Here is a 19,243-nt window from a genome sequence, read left to right as displayed (position 1 = left end):
GCCAGAAGTGGCGCTGTGGCTCAAGTGGCAGAGTGCTAGCCTTGAGCAAGAAGAAGCCAGGGACAGTGCTCAGGCCCTGAGTCCAAGCCCCAGGACTGGCAAAAAAAAAAGAGGCTGAGATCTGAGGATCTCTGTTTAAAGCCAGTCTGCATAAGAAAGTCTGTAAGAATCTCATCTCCAGTCAACCAAAAAGCCAGAAGTGGAGGTGTGTGTAATAAGTGATAAGATGCCATCCTTGGGCAAAAAAAGCTAAGGAGCAGTGCCCAGGCCCTGAGTTAAGCCCCAGTATAAGGCATATGTGTGCGTGCGTGTGCACGCGCACACATACACACACACACAGAGGCAATTTCAAGGCTACAGTGTGTGTGGCTGGGGCAGCTTGGACCCAGCTTAGTAAGCACCAGGCCCCAAGTTCAGACCTCAGTACTGGGCCAAAACAAAACATCTGTTAACTAAGTTCCTTAACATTCATAAGTACTTCATTCAATAATAAGGAAAGCAAACATATTACAGAGACGAGATTGCAAGTTCTCATTTTTCTTCTCTGTACAGGAGATAGCTAAATGATTCTTATTAGACTTTTTTCATTTGAAATTATCAATGCAAACCACAGACACATAAAGAATGAAGAAAAGATCCATTACAAATACAAGCTTAATACTAATATTTTGTTGGTGTAACAGCTCTACTTAAATGAGGCATCTGTAGTTATTAGCACTGCTAAACCTACAATTCACGTAGTTTACAAATTATGCATCACCTTATTGTTAATCTAAAACTGCTACACACTGTGCTCTGACCTAGTAATTCAGCCACCTATAGGTTTCTGTAGAAATATGAGTGATGTGAACGTATGCACTCCCATGTGCCTTATGCTGGAACATTAGCACATCTACAAATGTGCTAACAGCATTTCTAGACCCAAAGTTACATAAAATAAATTCAACCTTACTGGGAGAGAAACCAACAGAGCTAGAGCTGGGTGCTGGTGGTTTATGCCTATAATACTACTCAGGAAACTGAGACCTGAGGATAACAGTTCAAGGCCAGCCCTGGCAGGAAAGTCCAAGAGACTCTTATCTCCAATTAAGCACCAAAAAAAGCCAGAAATAGAATTGTGCCTCAAAGTGGTAGAGCACTAGCCTGGAGTACAAAAGCACAGGAACAGCACCCAAGCCCTGAGTTCAAGCCCCATGACTGACAAAAACAAAAAACAAAAAATCCAACACAAAAATCCTGCTTGAAATATCTAATTCAATAAAATGTATACAATAAATCAATACTGAATTCAAAATTGTACATAGCTTATAACACAAGTGAAAGAAAAAAATAATAAAATTTAATCTTTTCAGGTTAGTGTAATCCCAGGCTATATTGTCCTCTCATATTTTTCAATATTTTCTCCATTTTCTGCCACATCTATATATTCTTTTTTTGTTTTGTGCCTGTACTGGGGCTTGAACTAGGGACCTCAAGTTCTTACTTAGCTTTTAGCTCAAGGTTGGCACTCTATCAGTTGGTCCACTAGTGTCTTTTTGCTAGTTAATTAGAGATGAGTCTCTTGAGGTTTGTCTGCCCAGGTTAGTTTGGAACTTCAATTGTCAGATCTCAGCCTCCTGAGCAGCTAGGACTGATTATAGGTGTGATCTACCAGTACCTGGCTTTGTATTAATTCTTTGTAACCAAAAAGTATCTAGCATAAAACATGTTCTACTTAATACCCAGTTATTTTTCATATAGGTGCAAAAAATGTGAACTTACACATGTTAGCATCTAAGAGGGAAACAAGGGAAACTTTTGCCTTTTTTTGGAGGGAGGGGGGGCAGTCTTGGAGCTTGGGATTCAGGGCCTGGGCACTGTCCCTGATTTCTTTTTGCTCAAGGCTATCACTCCTCCTCTTGAGTCACAGTGCTTCTGGCTTTTTTTTTTTTTTTTTTGGCCAGTCCTGGGGCTTGGACTCAGGGCCTGAGCACTGTCCCTGGCTTCTTTTTGCTCAGGGCTAGCACTCTGCCACTTGAGCCACAGCGCCACTTCTGGCCGTTTTCTGTATATGTCGTGCTGGGGAATTGAACCCAGAGCCTCATGTATACGAGGCAAGCACTCTTGCCACTAGGCCATATCCCCAGCCCCCCACTTCTGGCTTTTTCTGTTTATGTGGTGCTATGGAATTGAACCCAGGGCTTCGTGCATGCTAGGCAAACACTCTACGGCTAAGCCATATTCCCAGCCCAGAAGAATCTTTTGTTTTTACTTTTTTCTTTTGCCAGTCCTGGGGCTTGAACTCAGGGCCTACCCACTGTCCCTGAGCTTTTGCTCAAGGCTAGCACTCCACCATCTGAGCCACAGTGCCACTTCTGGCTTTTTCTGTTTATGTGGTACTGAGGAATAGAACCCAGGGCTTCATGGGTAGGCAAGCACTATACCACTATGCCACATTCCAAGCTCTGAGAGTAATTTTTAAGGAAATCTGGGGATAAATATTTTAACAACTACTATGCACTTTGAACACATTTCAAAAACCACTGCATCTCTTCCTAGTAAGTGTAGCTCCCTGACTTTGTAGGCCTCTGGTAGCATCTGCAAACCAGCCCTGACTACTAGATCCTCCTTCTCATCTGCCTATATATGGACATGCCCAAAGGAGAGCAGGCCCAGGGGAGGTGCTCTAAAGTAAAGCGATAAGAGCAGGCGGCCTGACAGAGAACTCTGGCTTCCTGCAGCCAACCAATTTCAGCACTCATTCCAGGTGCCAGCTATATCTACTAGACTCATCAGTGAAGTAAGAATTCTTGGCTTAAGCAAATGGGTAATTTAAGCAAACTCTTGAGTTCCATGGGGGTGTAAGGAAAGGAGGTCCTATTAAACTAATACTGGCAGTATAAATTGTTGCAGCCACTTGGGATAACTATTTGGCAGTATCTATTAAAATCTAAAACAGTCACCCGTTAGGCAACAATTCTGCATCTCAGCACCTACCCTAGAGAAATGCGGCCATGTGCACATGCAGGCCTGATGCACTCTGTTCAGTAGTGGCACCACCAGCAGGATACCAGTGGCTCATGCCTATAATCCTAGCTACTGAGGAGGTTGACAACTGAATACTGTATCAACCATGATAGAAAAGTCCATGAGACTCTATCTCCAATTAACCAGCAAAGTGCTGGCTAGTAGTAGAGGATTAGCCATGAACAAAAAAAGGCCAGCAAGAGATCAAGGCCCTGAGTTCAAGCCCAGGTATCAGTAGCATGCACACACATACATACGTAAGTTAGTTAATTAGTTAATTAATAATGGTATCTTCCAAAATGTCCATGTCCTAATCTCCCAAAGCTGTGAGGGCAAAGGAGACTGCAGATAAGATTAAATCCGGGCTAGGGATGTGGCTTAGTAGTAGAGTACTTGCCTAGCATGCACAAAGCCCTGGGTTCGATTCCTCAGTACCACATACACAGAAAAAGCCAGAAGTGGGGCTGTGGCTCAAGTGGTAGAACACTAGCCTTGAGCTAAAGAGCTCAGGGACAGGGCTCAAGGACCTGAGCTCAAGCCCTAGGACTGGAAAAAAAAAAAAAAGATAAAATACAGAATTTAGGAATGAGTTGATCTTGATTATGGGGTATGGAGGAGGCTAAATTGAACCTGACGAATAAGGTTCATATAAAAAGGATGAGCAGCTGATGGGTGCTGGTGGCTCATACCTATAATTCTAGATACTTAAGAGGCTGAGATTTGAGGCTCACTGTTCAATGCCAGCCTGGGCAGGAAAGTCTGTGAGACTCTTATCCCTAATAAACTATTCAGAAAAAAACAGAAGTGGCATTGTGGCTCAAGTGGAAGAGTGCTAGCCTTGAGCTGTTGTAGGGAACAGAGCTGACTCCATCTTGATTAGGGAAACATGGTAGGAAATGTTGGGGGGAGTAGATTAGGTCAACCTGACCACCAAATTCTGCCTCTGTAAATGGCTTGCTTTGTTGCTTGCTCTGCCCCCGGCGCCAACCTCCTACATCTGTGCTACACTTTTACCTTTATAAACCCCAATTTGAGGACTGCTTGGGGTCACGGTGGCAGCTCTTGAGTCTGTGCTGCGTCCCTGGCCAGCCAGTTCGCTTTATGCTTCCCCAATAAAACCATTTTTTTGCTTGAGACTGTCTCTGAGTAGTGTACTCTTGGAGGGACGAGGAATCCCCTCCCTCGAACCCCGTAACATTTCTAACCCCAGTAACAGAGCATAAAGGCTCATAAAGCATAGAGGCTCAGCAACAGCGTCCAAAGCTCAGAGTTGGGGGCCCAGGACCGGCAATGAATGAATGGGGAGGCAATAAATAAGATGAGGGGGGAGTCAGCTGGGAGAGCCATGCAGTACAGAGTGAGGCCCCATCTCTTTGGAAGGTGCAGGAAGGAACTACAAGCCAAGGAGGGCAGGGGCCCTCTAGAAACTGAGAACAAGCCAAGGAAACAGATTCTCCCCTGGAGCCAACAGCCGGAACCAATTCTGCCAACAGTTGACTTTTAGCCCAGTGACACTCACTGTGGACTTTTGAAAAACAGAAGGGTTCAAATTGGTGCTTCTTGAACCCACTCAGTGTGTGACAATGGGTCAGCACAGCAATAGAAAACTAAGACATTCTTCTGCCAGAGAAAGCCTAAGTCAGGCATGTCACTGTGTCTTCTGGAGCACCTAAAAATAAATCTATACATGAAGACAGAAAATAATCAAAATATTGTATTGAAAGCCGGTGCTGATGGCTTATTCTTGTAATCCTAGCTATTCAGGAGGTCTTAGAATCAAAGCTAGTCTGGCTAGGAAAGCCCATGAGACGCATATCCAAAAACTACCAGAAAAATGCCAGAAGTAGAGCTATGGGTCAAGTGGTAGAGTGCTAGCCTTAAGTAAAAAGAAGCTAAGAGACAGCACCCAGGTCCTGAGTCCAAGCCCCAGGATGGGCACCAAAAAGAAAAAAAAAAACTAATGTATTGAGTTAAACAAAAAAAAAAAAAAATACAGCTGAGGGGCTGGGAATATGGCCCTGGGTTCGATTCCCCAGCACCACATATATAGAAAATGACCAGAAGTGGCACTGTGCCTCAAGTGGCAGAGTGCTAGCTTTGAGCAAAAAGAAGCCAGGGACAGTGTTCAGGCCCTGAGTCGAAGGCCCAGGATTGGAAAAAAAAAAAAAAATACAGCCAGGCACCAGTGGCTCATGCCTGTAATCCTAGCTACTCAGGAAGCTGAGATCTGAGGACTGCAGTTTGAAGCCAGCTCAGACAGAAAAGTCCCTGTGAAACTCTTATCTTCAATTAAGCACTCAAAAACCAGAAGTAGTACTGTGGCTCAAAGTGGCAGAACACTAGGGCTGGGAATATGTCCTAGTGGCAAGAGAGCCTGCCTCGTATACATGAAACCCTGGGTTCAATTCCCCAGTACCACATATATGGAAAACGGCCAGAAATGGCGCTGTGGCTCAAGTGGCAGAGTGCTAGCCTTGAGCAAAAGGAAGCCAGGGACAGTGCTCAGGCCCTGAGTCCAAGCCCCAGGACTGGCCAAAAAAAAAAAAAAAAATGTGTATAACGCTTAAAAAAAAAAAAGTGGTAGAACACTAGCCTTGAGCAAAAGAATTTAGGGACAGCACCCAGGCCCTCCGTTTAAGCCTTATGACCAACAAAAAATAAATAAAGGAGCTGAAGGTAGAGCTCAGTGATCAAGTACTTGCCTAGTATGCATGAGATCTTGAGTTTGATCCTTAGCATCCATCACAGCAAAATAAGGAAATGCTTTAAAAAATAAAAGATTTTGGCCAAGCAGCGGTGGCTCACACCTGTAATCCTAGGTACTCAGGAGGCTGAGATCTGAGGATTGCAGTTCCAAGCCAGCCTGGGCAGGAAAGTCCTTTAGACTCATCTCAAATTAACCACCAAAAAACTGGAAGTGGCACTGTGGATCAAGTAGTAGAGCATTAGCCTTGAGGTGAAGAGCTCAGGGACAGCACCCAAGCCTAGAGTCCAAGACCCACAACTGACAATAAATGAATGAATGAATAAATAAAATATATATATATTTCATACTCACACGATATATTTAAAATGTAGGACCAAAGCAGTAGGTACACAATTTCTTCATTGTAAATAAATAGAATAACTATGCACTTGTCCCATAGCTGATTACCTGCTGTTATTTACATGCCTGTGGGGCTGTGGGGCAAAGCAGACTACACTCCTTGTGTTTACCCCATGGCCACTATGGTGAAGAAAATGGAAAGTGGGGAGTGAGGAGGTAATGTGAGGTACTTTGGGGGACTGATGGTCCTTACACCTTAGGACCTAAGACAGAACCTAGAGCAGGTTCAGGACAAGACACTCAGCAGCCCTAGCCAATGGGTGGTACTTTGTGACAGTCAATCTGGAGGCCAAGAAAACAGATAATAATATAATAATCAAAGCTGATTTATTAGAAAGACCTTAGACAACAAAAATTAACCTTTTAAAGTTAGTGTAATCCCAGGCTACTTCTCAATATTTTCTACTTTTTTTTTTTTTTTTTTGCCAGTCCTGGGGCTTGGACTCAGGGCCTGAGCACTGTCCCTGGCTTCTTTTTTGATCAAGGTTAGCACTCTGCCACTTGAGCCACAGCGCCACTTCTGGCCTTTTCTGTTTATGTGGTGCTGAGGAATGGAACCCAGAGCTTCATGCATGCTAGAACAAGCACTCTACCACTAGGCCACATTCCCAGCCCCTGGGGATAAGTCTTTTGAGTTTGCCTACCTACAGTGGCTTGGAACCCCAATTGTCAGATCTCAGCCTCCAGAGTACCTAGGATTACAAGTGTGATCCACAGGTACCTGGCTTTCTAGTCTTTTTTTTTTTTTTAAATCAGTCCTGGGGCTTGAACTCAGGGCCTAGCTGCTGTTCCTGAGCTTTTGTGCTCAAGGTCTGTGCTCTACCACTTTGAACCACACTGCCACTTACAGTTTTCTGGTGGTTAATTGGAGATACAAGTCTTATGGACTGGGCTGACTTCAAATTGCTATCCTCAGACCTTAGCCTCCTGAGTAGCTAGGATTGGCACCCAGCTGATTTTTCCCCCCAATCTTAGGGGTTGAACTCAGAGCCTGGACACTGCCCCTGAGCTTTTTTGCTCAAGGCTAGCACTCTACTACATGAGTTACAATTCTACTTCTGGCTTTTTTGTTAATGTATTGGAGATAAGAGCCTCAGGAACTTTGCTGCCTGTGCTGGCTTCAAACTGTGATCCTCAGACCTTAGTCTCCACATTAGCTAGGATTACAAGTGTGAGCCACCAGTGCCTGGCTGTATTCATTGTTTGTAACCAACAAGTAACTACCATAAAGCATATTCTACTTAATGTCAATTATTTTTCATATGGGTGAAAAAAAATGTGGACTTTTAGCTGGGCACTGATGGCTCACACCTGCAATCCTAGCTACTCAAGAGAATACGATCTGAGGATCACGGTTCAAAGTCAGCCCAGGCAGAAAAGTCTGTGAGACTCTTATTTCCAATAAACTACTCAGAAAAAGCCAAAAGTGGTGCCTTAAGCACAAAGGGGCTGAGGGACAGTTCCCCGGCCCTGAGTTCAAGCCCCAGGGTTGGCAAAAAAGAAAAGAAAAAAAGTGGATTTTGGGGCTGGGAATGTGGCTTTGTGGTAGGGTGCTTGCCTAGCATGCATGAAGTCCCGGGTTTAATTCCTCAGTACCACATAAACAGAAGAAACTGGAAGTGACGCTGTGGCTCAAATGGCAGCCTTGAGCAAAGAAGCTCAGGGACAGGGCCCAGTCCTGGATCCAAGCACCAAGACTGGCCAAAAAAAAAAAAAAAGTGGACTTTCTCATTATATTACTATTAGCATGTAAGAGAACACCTTTTAAGGATGTATCCCTCTCAGGAAGTTGGCTCTTGCTGTTGTCTCCCAGCAGCCAGAGGATTCACTTCCTGATGTCTTTCAGGTCTCTATGCAAAAGCCATCCTGGGCTCTTTCAGGTTCATTCAACATAGAATGGTCCTCCTTCATTGTTGTCCAGCTCTCCATTCAACTATATATGTCTCTGTGACACAACTTCATGATACCACCCCTTACCCACCCCCCCCCCAGTAGCTCTTCCATATCTGTGGGTTCCATACCCAGAAATTCAACCAACTGTGGAGTGAATCTGCCTAGAGAAAAGCACCACAATGAATGCGCACATCCCCTGAGCAACACTTCTGTCTCAGGGCTCCTGGGGTCTCTCTCCAGTATCCCTTGTTGGAGCCTAGTTCCCCTCATATCCTCTGGACCATGTAGAATTAGTGCATTACAAATTCTCTTCTTGTCATTATCCCCTAAGTAACACAATGTAACTATGACTTCAATAGTATACATATTGTGTTAAGTGTTGTAACTAATCTTGAGATGAATTAAAATTGACCAGAGGGTGGTGGCTCAGATCTGTAATTATAACTACTTAGGAGGCAGAGATCAGAGGATCAAGGTTTGAAGCCACACAGACCCTCCCAAAAGTTCTTGAGACTACCATCCAAAATAACCAGCAAAAAGCCTAACTGGAGGTATGGCTCAAGTAAAAGAACACTTGCTGAGTTGTGAGTTCTAACTGTTGGTAGGAAAAAGTATACAGAAAGGGATACAAATGTTATATGTGAATACTATACCACTTTGCATGGGACTTGATCATCTGTGGGTTTTTTGTTGTTGTTTGTTTTGCCAGTCCTGGGGTTTGAACTCAGGGTCTGGGCACTGTCCCTGAGCTTCTTTTGCTCAATGGTAGCACTCTACCCCTGAGCCACATTCCCAGCCTCATCTGTGAGGTTTGGTATCCAGATAGGACCTGTTCCACATGCTCAAGGATATTGAGGGGCAACTGCATATGTTATGTATCTGCTTATCTGATATTGTCTTTATCCCTCAAGTAAAGCATAAGCTTTTTGAGGATAAGGATTTTATCTCACCCACAGCTATATCCTCAGCACCCAGGGCTGACCCTGCTCACTTCTGAACTCTACAAATATTTGTATTAATTTGATGATTAGACATTATTTATTGACTTGTTTTCAAAAAACCCCATCTAAAATTTACTAGGAAAAAATGAAATTCAAGGGGCTGGGAATATGGCCTAGTGGCAAGAGTGCTTGCCTTGTATACATGAAGTTCTGGGTTCGACTCCTCAGCACCACATATATTGAAAACAGCCAGAAGTGGTGCTGTGGCTCAAGTGGCAGAGTGCTAGCCTTGAGCAAAAAGAAGCCAGGGACAGTGCTCGGGCCCTGAGTTCAAGGCCCAGGATTGGCAAATAAATAAATAATTTTAAAAAATGAAATTCAAATGTTCTGTTCTTGCACAGAAATATTATGTCAATGTTTATCTCCTTAGAATGGATTCTTTTTTCCAGATTGACATTTAACTTTGCATAGCACTTACTGAGCAAAAAGAACATTAATTCACAATCAGAAAAGTACAGCTAGCCATGCAGCAACCATCTCCAGCACATAGACTACAGCCACCATGTATCTGAATGAGGAAAGGAAGGTCCCTCCATGCTCTAAATTTTGTGACTACACTGCAGTCTTATGCAGTCACATTGCCAGTCATAAATTATTCAACCTACTTTGAGTCTCATCTCTTCATAATGCAAAATTGTTAACTTAAGGATCCTATATAATTATGAAAGCCCATAAAGAATAGCCATTATTCACCCAGATGTCTACTGGAAGGAGGCTCAGAAGAGTAAACTTCATACAGGTGGTGCAAATGGCTCCTTAAAATGCAATAAGCCTCAAATATGAAGAGAAACAGAAAGAAGGTAAAGATAGCTGTTATTACTCCATCCCCAGCCAGCTGTGGAATTAAAATAATTACATATAGAGGGCTGGGGATGTACCTCAGGTCCAGAGGGGTACTAGGCACATGCAAAAAGAAAATACAAATACAGGGGCTGAGGATATAGCCTAGTGGCAAGAGCGCTTGCCTCATATACATGAAGCCCTGGGTTCGATTCCCCAGCACCACATATACAGAAAATGGCCAGAAGTGGCGCTGTGACTCAAGTGGCAGAGTGCTAGCCTTGAGCAAAAAGAAGCCAGGGACAGTGCTCAGGCCCTGAGTCCAAGGCCCAGGACTGGCCAAAAAAAAAATACAAATACAAATCTCACACATATGCAGAGGAAGTAAAGTATTATGATTAGGAGCAGATGACTTGAGATGAACGGAACTATGACCAGAACTGGATTAACTTCCAGGTTGTCTAACTAGGGGACCTTGAGCATGCTGCATACCTGCCTGGCACTGACATGGCCACATCTGTATAATGGGTACAATATATACAATCACTGAGATGAGTAACAAGACATAGCTAAAGTCATTTGGGAATTTAACAAGATACTTCCTGACACAGAATATGTTTAATCCATATTATTAAATAATTAAATGTGCATACATTCCTACAAGCAAATCAAATGGTCCTGGTCACTTAAGTCATTCTTAGTCACATTTCTTTTGCTGCTAGGTGGCCTGTGTAACAACAGGTAGAAAGGAATGGAAAAAGTTCTTCAGTACTGCAGTCATAAATGCTTGTCACCTATGTACATATTGGCTTCTGAGAAGAGGTAATATCATAATTTTTTTAAGTAATCTACTAAACCAGAGGATCTTTCTTTATAAAGTACTTCCGCAGTGGTAACAGCTGGCAAATTCACACAAGACATACAATGTAATAGCTCAGATATTTTAAGTCACCCTGCTCTAATCCTAAAAATAAATGAATTACGAATAAAAAATTGTGGTTCCACAAACGTAGATTGGTCTCAAAGAACAAACAAATAAAGCATCCATTTCCCACCACAGAAAAACACACCTAGAGTTTTCAGGCGGGTAAGATACTCAGACACACCTTGTTTTGTTTTGCTAAACAGAATAGGTCCAAAGAAGACAGTAACATTTTGATTCAACGTTAATAATTCCCTGCCAACACGTTCCCGGTTTTCGTGGCCAGAATGTAAACCAAGTGAGTTAAAGACAACAAAAACCCAAACACCTCCGCCAAGGCGAGCCCATCACCGACGCTTCCAGAAAACACACAGTCAGGGATTTCCATCCGTTCCCATAAACGCCAAAGTGCACGCAGAGCCACAAAACACAAAAGATTCCCTTTAGAGCCAGAAGATGGGCTCTACCCTTTGCGCCCGGCCCCACAGAGCCCTCCCTGCGACAAGAAGAATTTCATGACACCCCAAGCTTACCTACACACCAAAATGTCACCCATGGCACTGGGGCGGCAGCGGCGGCGGCGGCGGCGGCGGCAGCACCGACGAGCGTCTGCATCCGCCGCCGGAATGAAACCAACCACAACCTGCCGGCTTCAGCCTCCTCTGGGCAAAGGCGAATGGGTGCAAAGTTCCCCCGAGCACACTGGGTTCTGTTCTGCCTCAGACCCTGCTGAGATTTGCATGGTGCACCTGCCACCGCCGCTGCGGAGCCGGCCTGGGCTTCCAGGCGACCCGGGAAGCCACGGAAAGGCCCTGCGGCCTAGGACGCCCGTGACCCTTGGCCGAGATCGCCGCGGCAGCGGCCGCTGGTCGCTGTCCACACCGCCCGCTTCCCTGACAAAGACCCTCTGTCAATCCCAGGCCCGACACACGCGCGCACGCACACACGCGGGGGAGGGGGGAAGGAGCGCAGGCGAGGTGTGCAACATCCTAATGACAATGATCATAGCAATAACATAAAAATAATTAATAATTAACCATAATAAGTGTCCCCAGAGCTCGGCCACCTGGGCGTGCCCTGGAAGTGGGTGCAGGGGACGGGCGTGGGGGGAGGAGGGGAGCGGGCTGGGGCGGCGGCGGCTCCCCGGGGCACCCGGGCCGTGCCCGGCGTGGCTCTAATCAAATGCCGGGTATCGGAACGTGCCACGGGAAACCACAAATGCAATCCCGGCGGGCTCCAGGCCCCAGGCGGCGAGTGGGCTGCAGACCCGCCCGCCCCGCACCCACCCGCACCTGCCCGGCGGCCAGCGGGAGGCGGAGGCCCTGCTCCCCACGGGGGTGGGGGTGGTCCGATGGCGGAGGTCGGAGGGTGGGGGGACCCCGGCCGGGATGCGGGGAGGGGTCGGGGCCGCCTCCCCGCTCGCTCGTTCGCTCGCTCACCTCCAGGTCGGTGTCGGCGGCCTCGGGAGCCCCGAGGATCTCGCTGGGCAGCTCGGCCAGGTCGGTGACCCGGATCAGCCCGTCGTGCAGGAAGATGGTCTCCTCCTTCACCGAGAGCCACTGCGCCGAGTCCGCTGCAGCCGCCGCGGCCGCCGCCGCCGCCGACGAGCCCATGGCCGGGGCTGAGGCGCCGACGCCCGGCGGGGAGACGCGAGCTGGGGCCGCGGCGCTCACCAGTCCATGGCAGCGGCTGTCGCGCCCGTCTAGCCCGCGAGGCTCCACCCTAGGCGGCCCGCGCCGCCATCTCCTCACACCCGGGCCCCGGAGACCCCGGCCCCGCAGCCGCCGCCGCCGCCGCCGCCGCCCTGAGGAGCAGGACCCGCCTCTGCCGCTCAGCAGCCAACTGTCAGTGAGACTCCATGTTGGGGGCGGGGCTCCCGGCATGCCCCGCGGAGCGGACAATACAGGCCCCGCCTACCTCCCGCCTGGCTCCGCCCACAGCCCGCAGACGGGTCCCCAGGCTGCCGAACCTGGAGCTCTGTCTGGATTCCACCCCGCCCTCTGGGTGACCTCTCTCAGGTCCTTCTGCCTCTGACTTGGTCTTCACACTTGGTCTTCACTCCAGCCAGATCTACCACCCCGTCCTCAGAGCATACATGCTGTCACCCTTGCTTTCTGGTTTGGATAAGATGCATGCAGAAATCTGGTGCCTGGGCCCCAAGTGTGGCCCAGCCTAGCAAGTACAATGGGTTCCTTTCCCAGCATGGCCTACGAACAAACAGTAGGCCACACTTGTAATCCCAGCAGGGCACACTTGTAATCCCAGCATTCAGGGAGCTAGGCAGGAGGATCTCCAGTTCGAGGCCAACCTGGGCTATATAGCAAAACTTGTCCCCCGCACACACCCCGCAAAAAGGGGCTGGGAATGTGACTTATCGATAGAGTGCTTGCCTTGCATGCATGAAGCCCTGCGTTCGATTCCTCAGCACCACATAAACAGTAAAGACCAGAAGTGGCGCTTTGGCTCAAGTGCTATGGTGCTAGCCTTGAGCAAAAGGAAACCAGGGACAGTGCTCAGGCCCTGAGTCCAAGCCCCAGGACTGGCAAAACAACAACAAGAAGTCAGGTTGGGCAAAGATGGCTCATGCTTCTAAAGCCACTCAGGAGACTGAGATCTAAGGATCTTAGTTCAAAGCCAGCCACAGGGCAGGAAAGTCCCAGAAACACTTATCTCCAATTAACCACCAGAAAGCTAGAAGTGGGGTTGTGCCTCAAGTGGCCAGGTAGAGCTCCAGCCTTGAGAAAAAAGCTCAGGAGCAACAAAAGGTTTAGGGATAAGTGGAAGGGCAAGTCCACTGGAGCAACCCTGTTACTCATCTTTGAATTTATTTCAAATTTTGCTGAAATATAGCCTCACTATTTTTTAGAAGGGTAACTAGAAGAAAAACTTCAAAGCTAAGTACACATATCTGGGAAGGCCTTTATTTTGCCATCATGGTGTGTGTTGGACATATGACTCCAGGTTAAAACCAACTTTTCCTGAGAAATTTGTAGGTTATGGGCTGGGGATATGGCCTAGTGGCAAGAGCGCTTGCCTCCCATACATGAAGCCCTCGGTTCTATTCCCCAGCACCACATATACAGAAAATGGCCAGAAGTGGCGCTGTGACTCAAGTGGCAAAGTGCTAGCCTTGAGCAAAAAGAAGCCAGGGACAGTGCTCAGGCCCTGAGTCCAAGGCCCAGGACTGGCAAAAAAAAAAGAAAAGAAAAAAGAAATTTGTAGGTATTCTCTCCTAGGAGGTGCCAGTCCTGCGGCCTGAACTCAAAGTGGGGGCACTGTCCCTTAGCTACTTTCACTCAAGGCTAGCACGTGACCATTTGAACCACAGCCTAATTTCCGTTTTTGTTTTTGTTTTTTCTCCCAGTGATTAATTAGAGATAGAGTCCCAGGGGCTTTATTCCGGAGATGGCTTTGAACCTCAGTCCTCAAATATCAGCCTCCTGAATTAGCTAGGATTACAAGTGTGAGTGAACAGTGCCCTCTCCCTTCATCCCCTTTACGCACAACTTCCAAATCTAAGGCCAAACAAATATCATTTTTATTTAATTGCATTATGCTAGTACTAGAGCTTGAAATCAGGGCCTCATGCTCTTGCTCAGCTTCCTTGCTCACGGCTGGTTACCACCTGAGCCACATGTCTAGTGTAGTATTTTTCTGGTTAACAGGAAATGGAGTCTTACAGACCTTTCTACCCAGGCTGACTTTGAACACCAAACCTTCATAGTTCTTCCTCCTGAGTATTTAGGATAGGCAAGAGTCACCGGTGCACCGGTGCCTGGTATCAATTACTATTTTCATTTTGTTTTGTTTGCAGTACTGAGGATGGAACCTAGGGTTTCACATATGCTAGGCAAGCAATCTACCACTTAGCCACATCCATAACCCTCATCATTTTTATTTATTTTATTTTATTTTTTGTCAGTTATAGGGCTTGAACTCAGGTTTTGAGAGCTGTCCCTGAGCTTTCTTTGCTCAAGGCTGGTACTCTACCACTTTGAGCCATAGCTCCACTTCTGGTTTTTAGTGACTAATTGGAGAAAAGAGTCTCATGGGGATTTTCCTTTCTTTCTTTCTTTCTTCCTTTCTTTCTTTCTTTCTTTCTTTCTTTCTTTCTTTCTTTCTTTCTTTCTTTCATTCTTTCTTTTTTGCCAGTCCTGGGTCTTGAACTCAGGGCCTGAGCACTGTCCCTGGCTTCCTTTTGCTCAAGGCTAGCACTCTACCACTTGAGCCACAGCACCATTTCCGGCTTTTTCTATATATGTGGTGCTGAGGAATCGAACCCAGGGCTTCAGGCATACCAGGCGAGCACTTTATCACTAGGCCATATTCCCAGCCCTCATGGGGATTTTTCTGCCCAGGCTGGGTTCAAATCTCAATTCTCAGATTTCAGTCTCCTGAGTAGCTAGGATTACAGGCATAAGCCACCAGTGTCCAGCTCCCCATCATTACTTTTAAAGGGTTCTAAACTCTATAAATAGGCAGCTTGGCCAGGTGACTGGTGGCTCACACATGTAACCCTAGTTACTCAGGAGGCTGAGATTTGAGGATTGTGGGTTTGAAGCCATCCCAGGCAGAAAAGTCCTTGTAAGACATTTATCCACAGTTCACCACTCAAAAACCAAAAGTGGCACTGTGTCTCAAAGTGATAGAGGGCTAGACTTGAGTGAGAAACCTCAGGGACAGAGCCAGGCCTGGAGTTCAAGCCCCACACCCAACAAAAAATAATAATAAGCCGGACGCCAGTGGCTCACATCTATAATCCTAGCTACTCAGGAGGCTGGGATCTGAGGTTTGAAGTTCAAATCCAGCCCAGGCAGGAAAGTCTATGAGACACTTATCTCCAATAAACTACTCAGAAAAAGCTGGAAGTGGAGGCTGGGATTGTGGTTTAGCAGTAGAGTGCTTGTCTAGCATGCATGAAGCCCTGGGTTCGATTACTCAGCACCAATTAAACAGAAAAAGATGGAAGTGGCACTGTGACTCAAGAAATAGAGTGCTAGCCTTGAGCAAAAAGAAGCCAGGGATAGGCTGGGAATATTGCCTAGTGGCAAGAGTGCTTGCTTTGTATACATGAAGCCCTGGGTTCGATTCCCCAGCACCACATATATAGAAAATGGCCAGAAGTGGTGCTGTGGCTCAAGTGGCAGAGTGCTAGCCCTGAGCAAAAAGAAGCCAGGGACAGTGCTCAGGCCCTGAGTCCAAGCCCCAGGACTGGCGAAAAGAAAAGAAGGAAAGGAATAGAAAGGAACAAAACAGAAAGGAAAGGAAAGGAAAAAGGAAAAAAAGGAAAGGAAAGAAAAGGCTGGAAGTGGCAGTGGCTCAAGTGGTCTGCTGATCCAGCCGGCAGTGAAAAGGGAATCCTGAATGAGGGGGGCAGGATTAAAGAAAAGGAAAAATAAAAGACAAGAGAAAAAAAGACAAGAGGCAAAGATGGGGTATGGGAGGTCTGCATCTTGAGATTGAAACTCAAGACTGCAGCCAAGTTTATTCTTAACTCCCAGTTTATATGCAGTTTTGGAACCAGGGAATAGCATAGGGTTGTTAAAATTCAAGAACACAAAGAGGCTTTGAAGTTTGCAACATTTGATTACAGTAAACACAGGATAAGGTTGATTAACATAGGAATCTACTCCAGCGGACATAGCCAGGTGGGGACATAGCAAAGCAATTCCAGATAGTGGCTGTGAACAAATGTCCTTGCATCTAGCATATCCTGGCGATATTGGCACAGCCAGAGGTCAGGATGAGCTTAGCTGCTAGCTCGGCTCCCGACAAAGTGGTAGAGGTCTATCCCTGAGCACAAAGAGACTCAGAGACAGGCCTTGAGTGCAAACCTTAGGACTGGCAAAAAACAAAAAATCCCCACAAAAACTAATAATAATAACAGCAAAATACATAAAGAGGCAGCTTGGTACCTCAAATTTTTTTCCTGCTCTTTTTTTGTTGTTGTCTGCTTTGTTTTGTTTATATTTTGGAGAAGTTAGTATTTGTACTTAGGCCCTTGTGCTAGGCAGGTGTTCTACCACTTGAGACATACCTCTTGCCTTAAAAAATTATATTGTTTTATTAAGGTGTTGTACAGAGAAACTACCATTTCTTTTCTTCTTCTTTTTTTTATTTTTGGCCAGTCCTGGAGCTCGGACTCAGGGCCTGAGCACTGTCCCTGGCTTCTTTTTGCTGAAGGCTAGCACTCTGCCACCTGAGCCACAGCGCCACTTCTGGCCATTCTCTATATATGTGGAGCTGGGGAATCGAACCCAGGGCTTCATGTATATGAGGCAAGCTCTCTTGCCACTAGGCCATATTCTTAGCCCCCGCTACCATTTCTTTCTTTTTGTTTTTTTTGAGACAAGGTCTTAATATTAGTCAAGCTGGTCTTGAGCTTGTGGTTCTCCTGCCTCTGCCTCAGAAGAGTTGGGATCTTCTACGCTTACATGTTTGTATTTCAAGATCAGGAGTCAAGATGCCTAGAAATGATTGTCTTTCCCTCTAATTAAGGAAAATGGAACATATCTGGAGCTTAAATGTCTTAGATTGCATAATGAATAGTTATTTAATATTTTAGCAACAGTAATTAGTCATAGGACTACAGGACTGCTATTGTACCTTGCTGAGGCAGCTGATGAATTAATATTTATAGAACCCTTTCTGGAAATAAGACCATTTAGTGGGAATTTTTAGAAGAGATCGGCAAGACAAAGAAAGTCTCTGATCAAAAGAACTTCATACTGGCAGCCTATAAGAAGAGAATCCATATTTAGAAAAGACAAAACACATATACACGTATACACATGCGCATGCGCACGCAACAGCAACAGCCATTCACGAGCAGAAAGTTTTATGGCTGTGCCTTTCTGTCTTTAGAATGGTCCTTTCTACTCTTACATTTGAGAATAGAGGAACAGAATGGGAACATGAACAAGGAAAACATTGACGTAGCCCAAATTCAGAATAAAAGGTAGCATGGGGGCAAGCAGAAAGCTCTTGGTAGGCTGAACCTCAGTCACCCCTGGGAGGTGTCTCCCCAAGAGGGAGTGAGTTTGTTGATGGAGACCATCTCCCGACACCCGGGCTGACGTGATAGGCACTGGCCTTGGCTCAAACAGGCCCTCTGGGATTTTGTGATATCACTTTCTTCTATTGAATCCTCTGTGCCAGCTGATGCTTGAAATGAGTCTGTAATCCTTGGGCCTGAAAATATGCAAGTGTAGCCTGGAGATAAGCAAGGCTGCATAACCATCATAGAGCTTGAAAATAGTTCGAGCTGGGGCAGCCATATTCATGCTTAAAGCCTTTCAAAACACCAAGGAGAAAGCACACGAAGTCATCTGTGCACTCTCTCTCTCTCCATCTCTCTCTCTTTTACACACACACACACACACACACAGTCAAAACCTGTGGGAAGGATAGACTATTTTAGACTATTTGCATCCAACTAATCACAATCTCAAAGAGGAAACAAACACACCCCTATTGGAAGTCTTTCTAAGGGATCTGAGAGCATTTCAAGGAAGATTGTTTGGACTCCTGGGTGGGTCTCTGAAGCAATAGGTAAATCAGAGTAGAGGTATTTGAAAACGAGCAGGGAGAAATTCTCCTTGGGGCTCTGCTGAAATAGCAGAAGGAAGGAACAGGCCTCCACCGGGATGACCCGCCCTAAGATGAGGCAGCATTAAATGTAGCTCTCCCTTTGAGAAATAACACCATGGAGATCTGGACCATGATGTGTGCTTCAGTGCCCCTTGGTGGTCACCAGAGGCATTGCTACAGCAGAATTTTCCACTATTCCACTTGGAAATTTCATCCATTCCACCATGACGCAAAATTTAGATTAAATCAGCCAGGCACCAGTGGCTCACGCCTGTTATCCTAACTCTTCAGGAAGCTGAGATCAGAGGATCAAATTTTGAAGCTGAGAGAGAAAAATCTACGTCCATTTAAACGGCATCTTGCTAGATGCTAGTAGCTCATGCCTATAACTTGGAGGTACAAAGTCAGCCCAGGTAGTAAAGTCTGTGATTCTTACCAATTAACCACCAAAAAGCCAGAAGTGAGTTGTAGCTAAAGTAGTATAGTGTTAGCCCCAAGCATAAACGCTCAAGGACAGGTTCTGAGTTCAGTCTCAGGACTAACACTAAAAAAGATAGGTTGATGAGATTTTTCACAATTGTCTGTATTACTAGCATATTATTATTATTATTTTTTTTTTTTTGCCAGTCCTGGGCCTTGGACTCAGGGCCTGAGCACTGTCCCTGGCTTCCTTTTGCTCAAGGCTAGCACTCTGCCACTTGAGCCACAGCGCCACTTCTGGCCATTTTCTGTATATGTGGTGCTGGGGAATCGAACCGAGGGCTTCATGTATAAGAGGCAAGCGCTCTTGCCACTAGGCCATATCCCCAGCCCCTAGCATATTATTTTTTGCCCCAGGTTTTTTTTTTCTTTCTTTCTTTCTTTCTCTAGACTGGTTATCAAGCTACTTCCTGATTTTCCAGCTAACCCAGCAAAGTTCTGGTAGCTCATGTGTCCTATCATATA

The 19,243-nt window shown here is 46.1% G+C and overlaps 1 protein-coding gene across 1 annotated transcript in view; it reads right to left on the bottom strand.

Annotated features, from left to right (window-relative positions):
• Hectd4 (HECT domain E3 ubiquitin protein ligase 4) overlaps nucleotides 1–12,496 on the bottom strand; it is a 124,434-nt gene extending 111,938 nt beyond the window's left edge. The window contains 1 exon segment of the mRNA XM_048342915.1: nucleotides 12,148–12,496. Coding sequence (XP_048198872.1) covers nucleotides 12,148–12,321 — 174 coding nt within the window. The 5' untranslated portion in view covers nucleotides 12,322–12,496.
• Nucleotides 12,497–19,243: the final 6,747 nt, after the last annotated feature.

This window comes from Perognathus longimembris, chromosome 3 (assembly GCF_023159225.1).
Source record: "Perognathus longimembris pacificus isolate PPM17 chromosome 3, ASM2315922v1, whole genome shotgun sequence".
NCBI lineage: Eukaryota > Metazoa > Chordata > Mammalia > Rodentia > Heteromyidae > Perognathus > Perognathus longimembris.
This window is presented reverse-complemented; position numbering and strand designations above follow the sequence as displayed.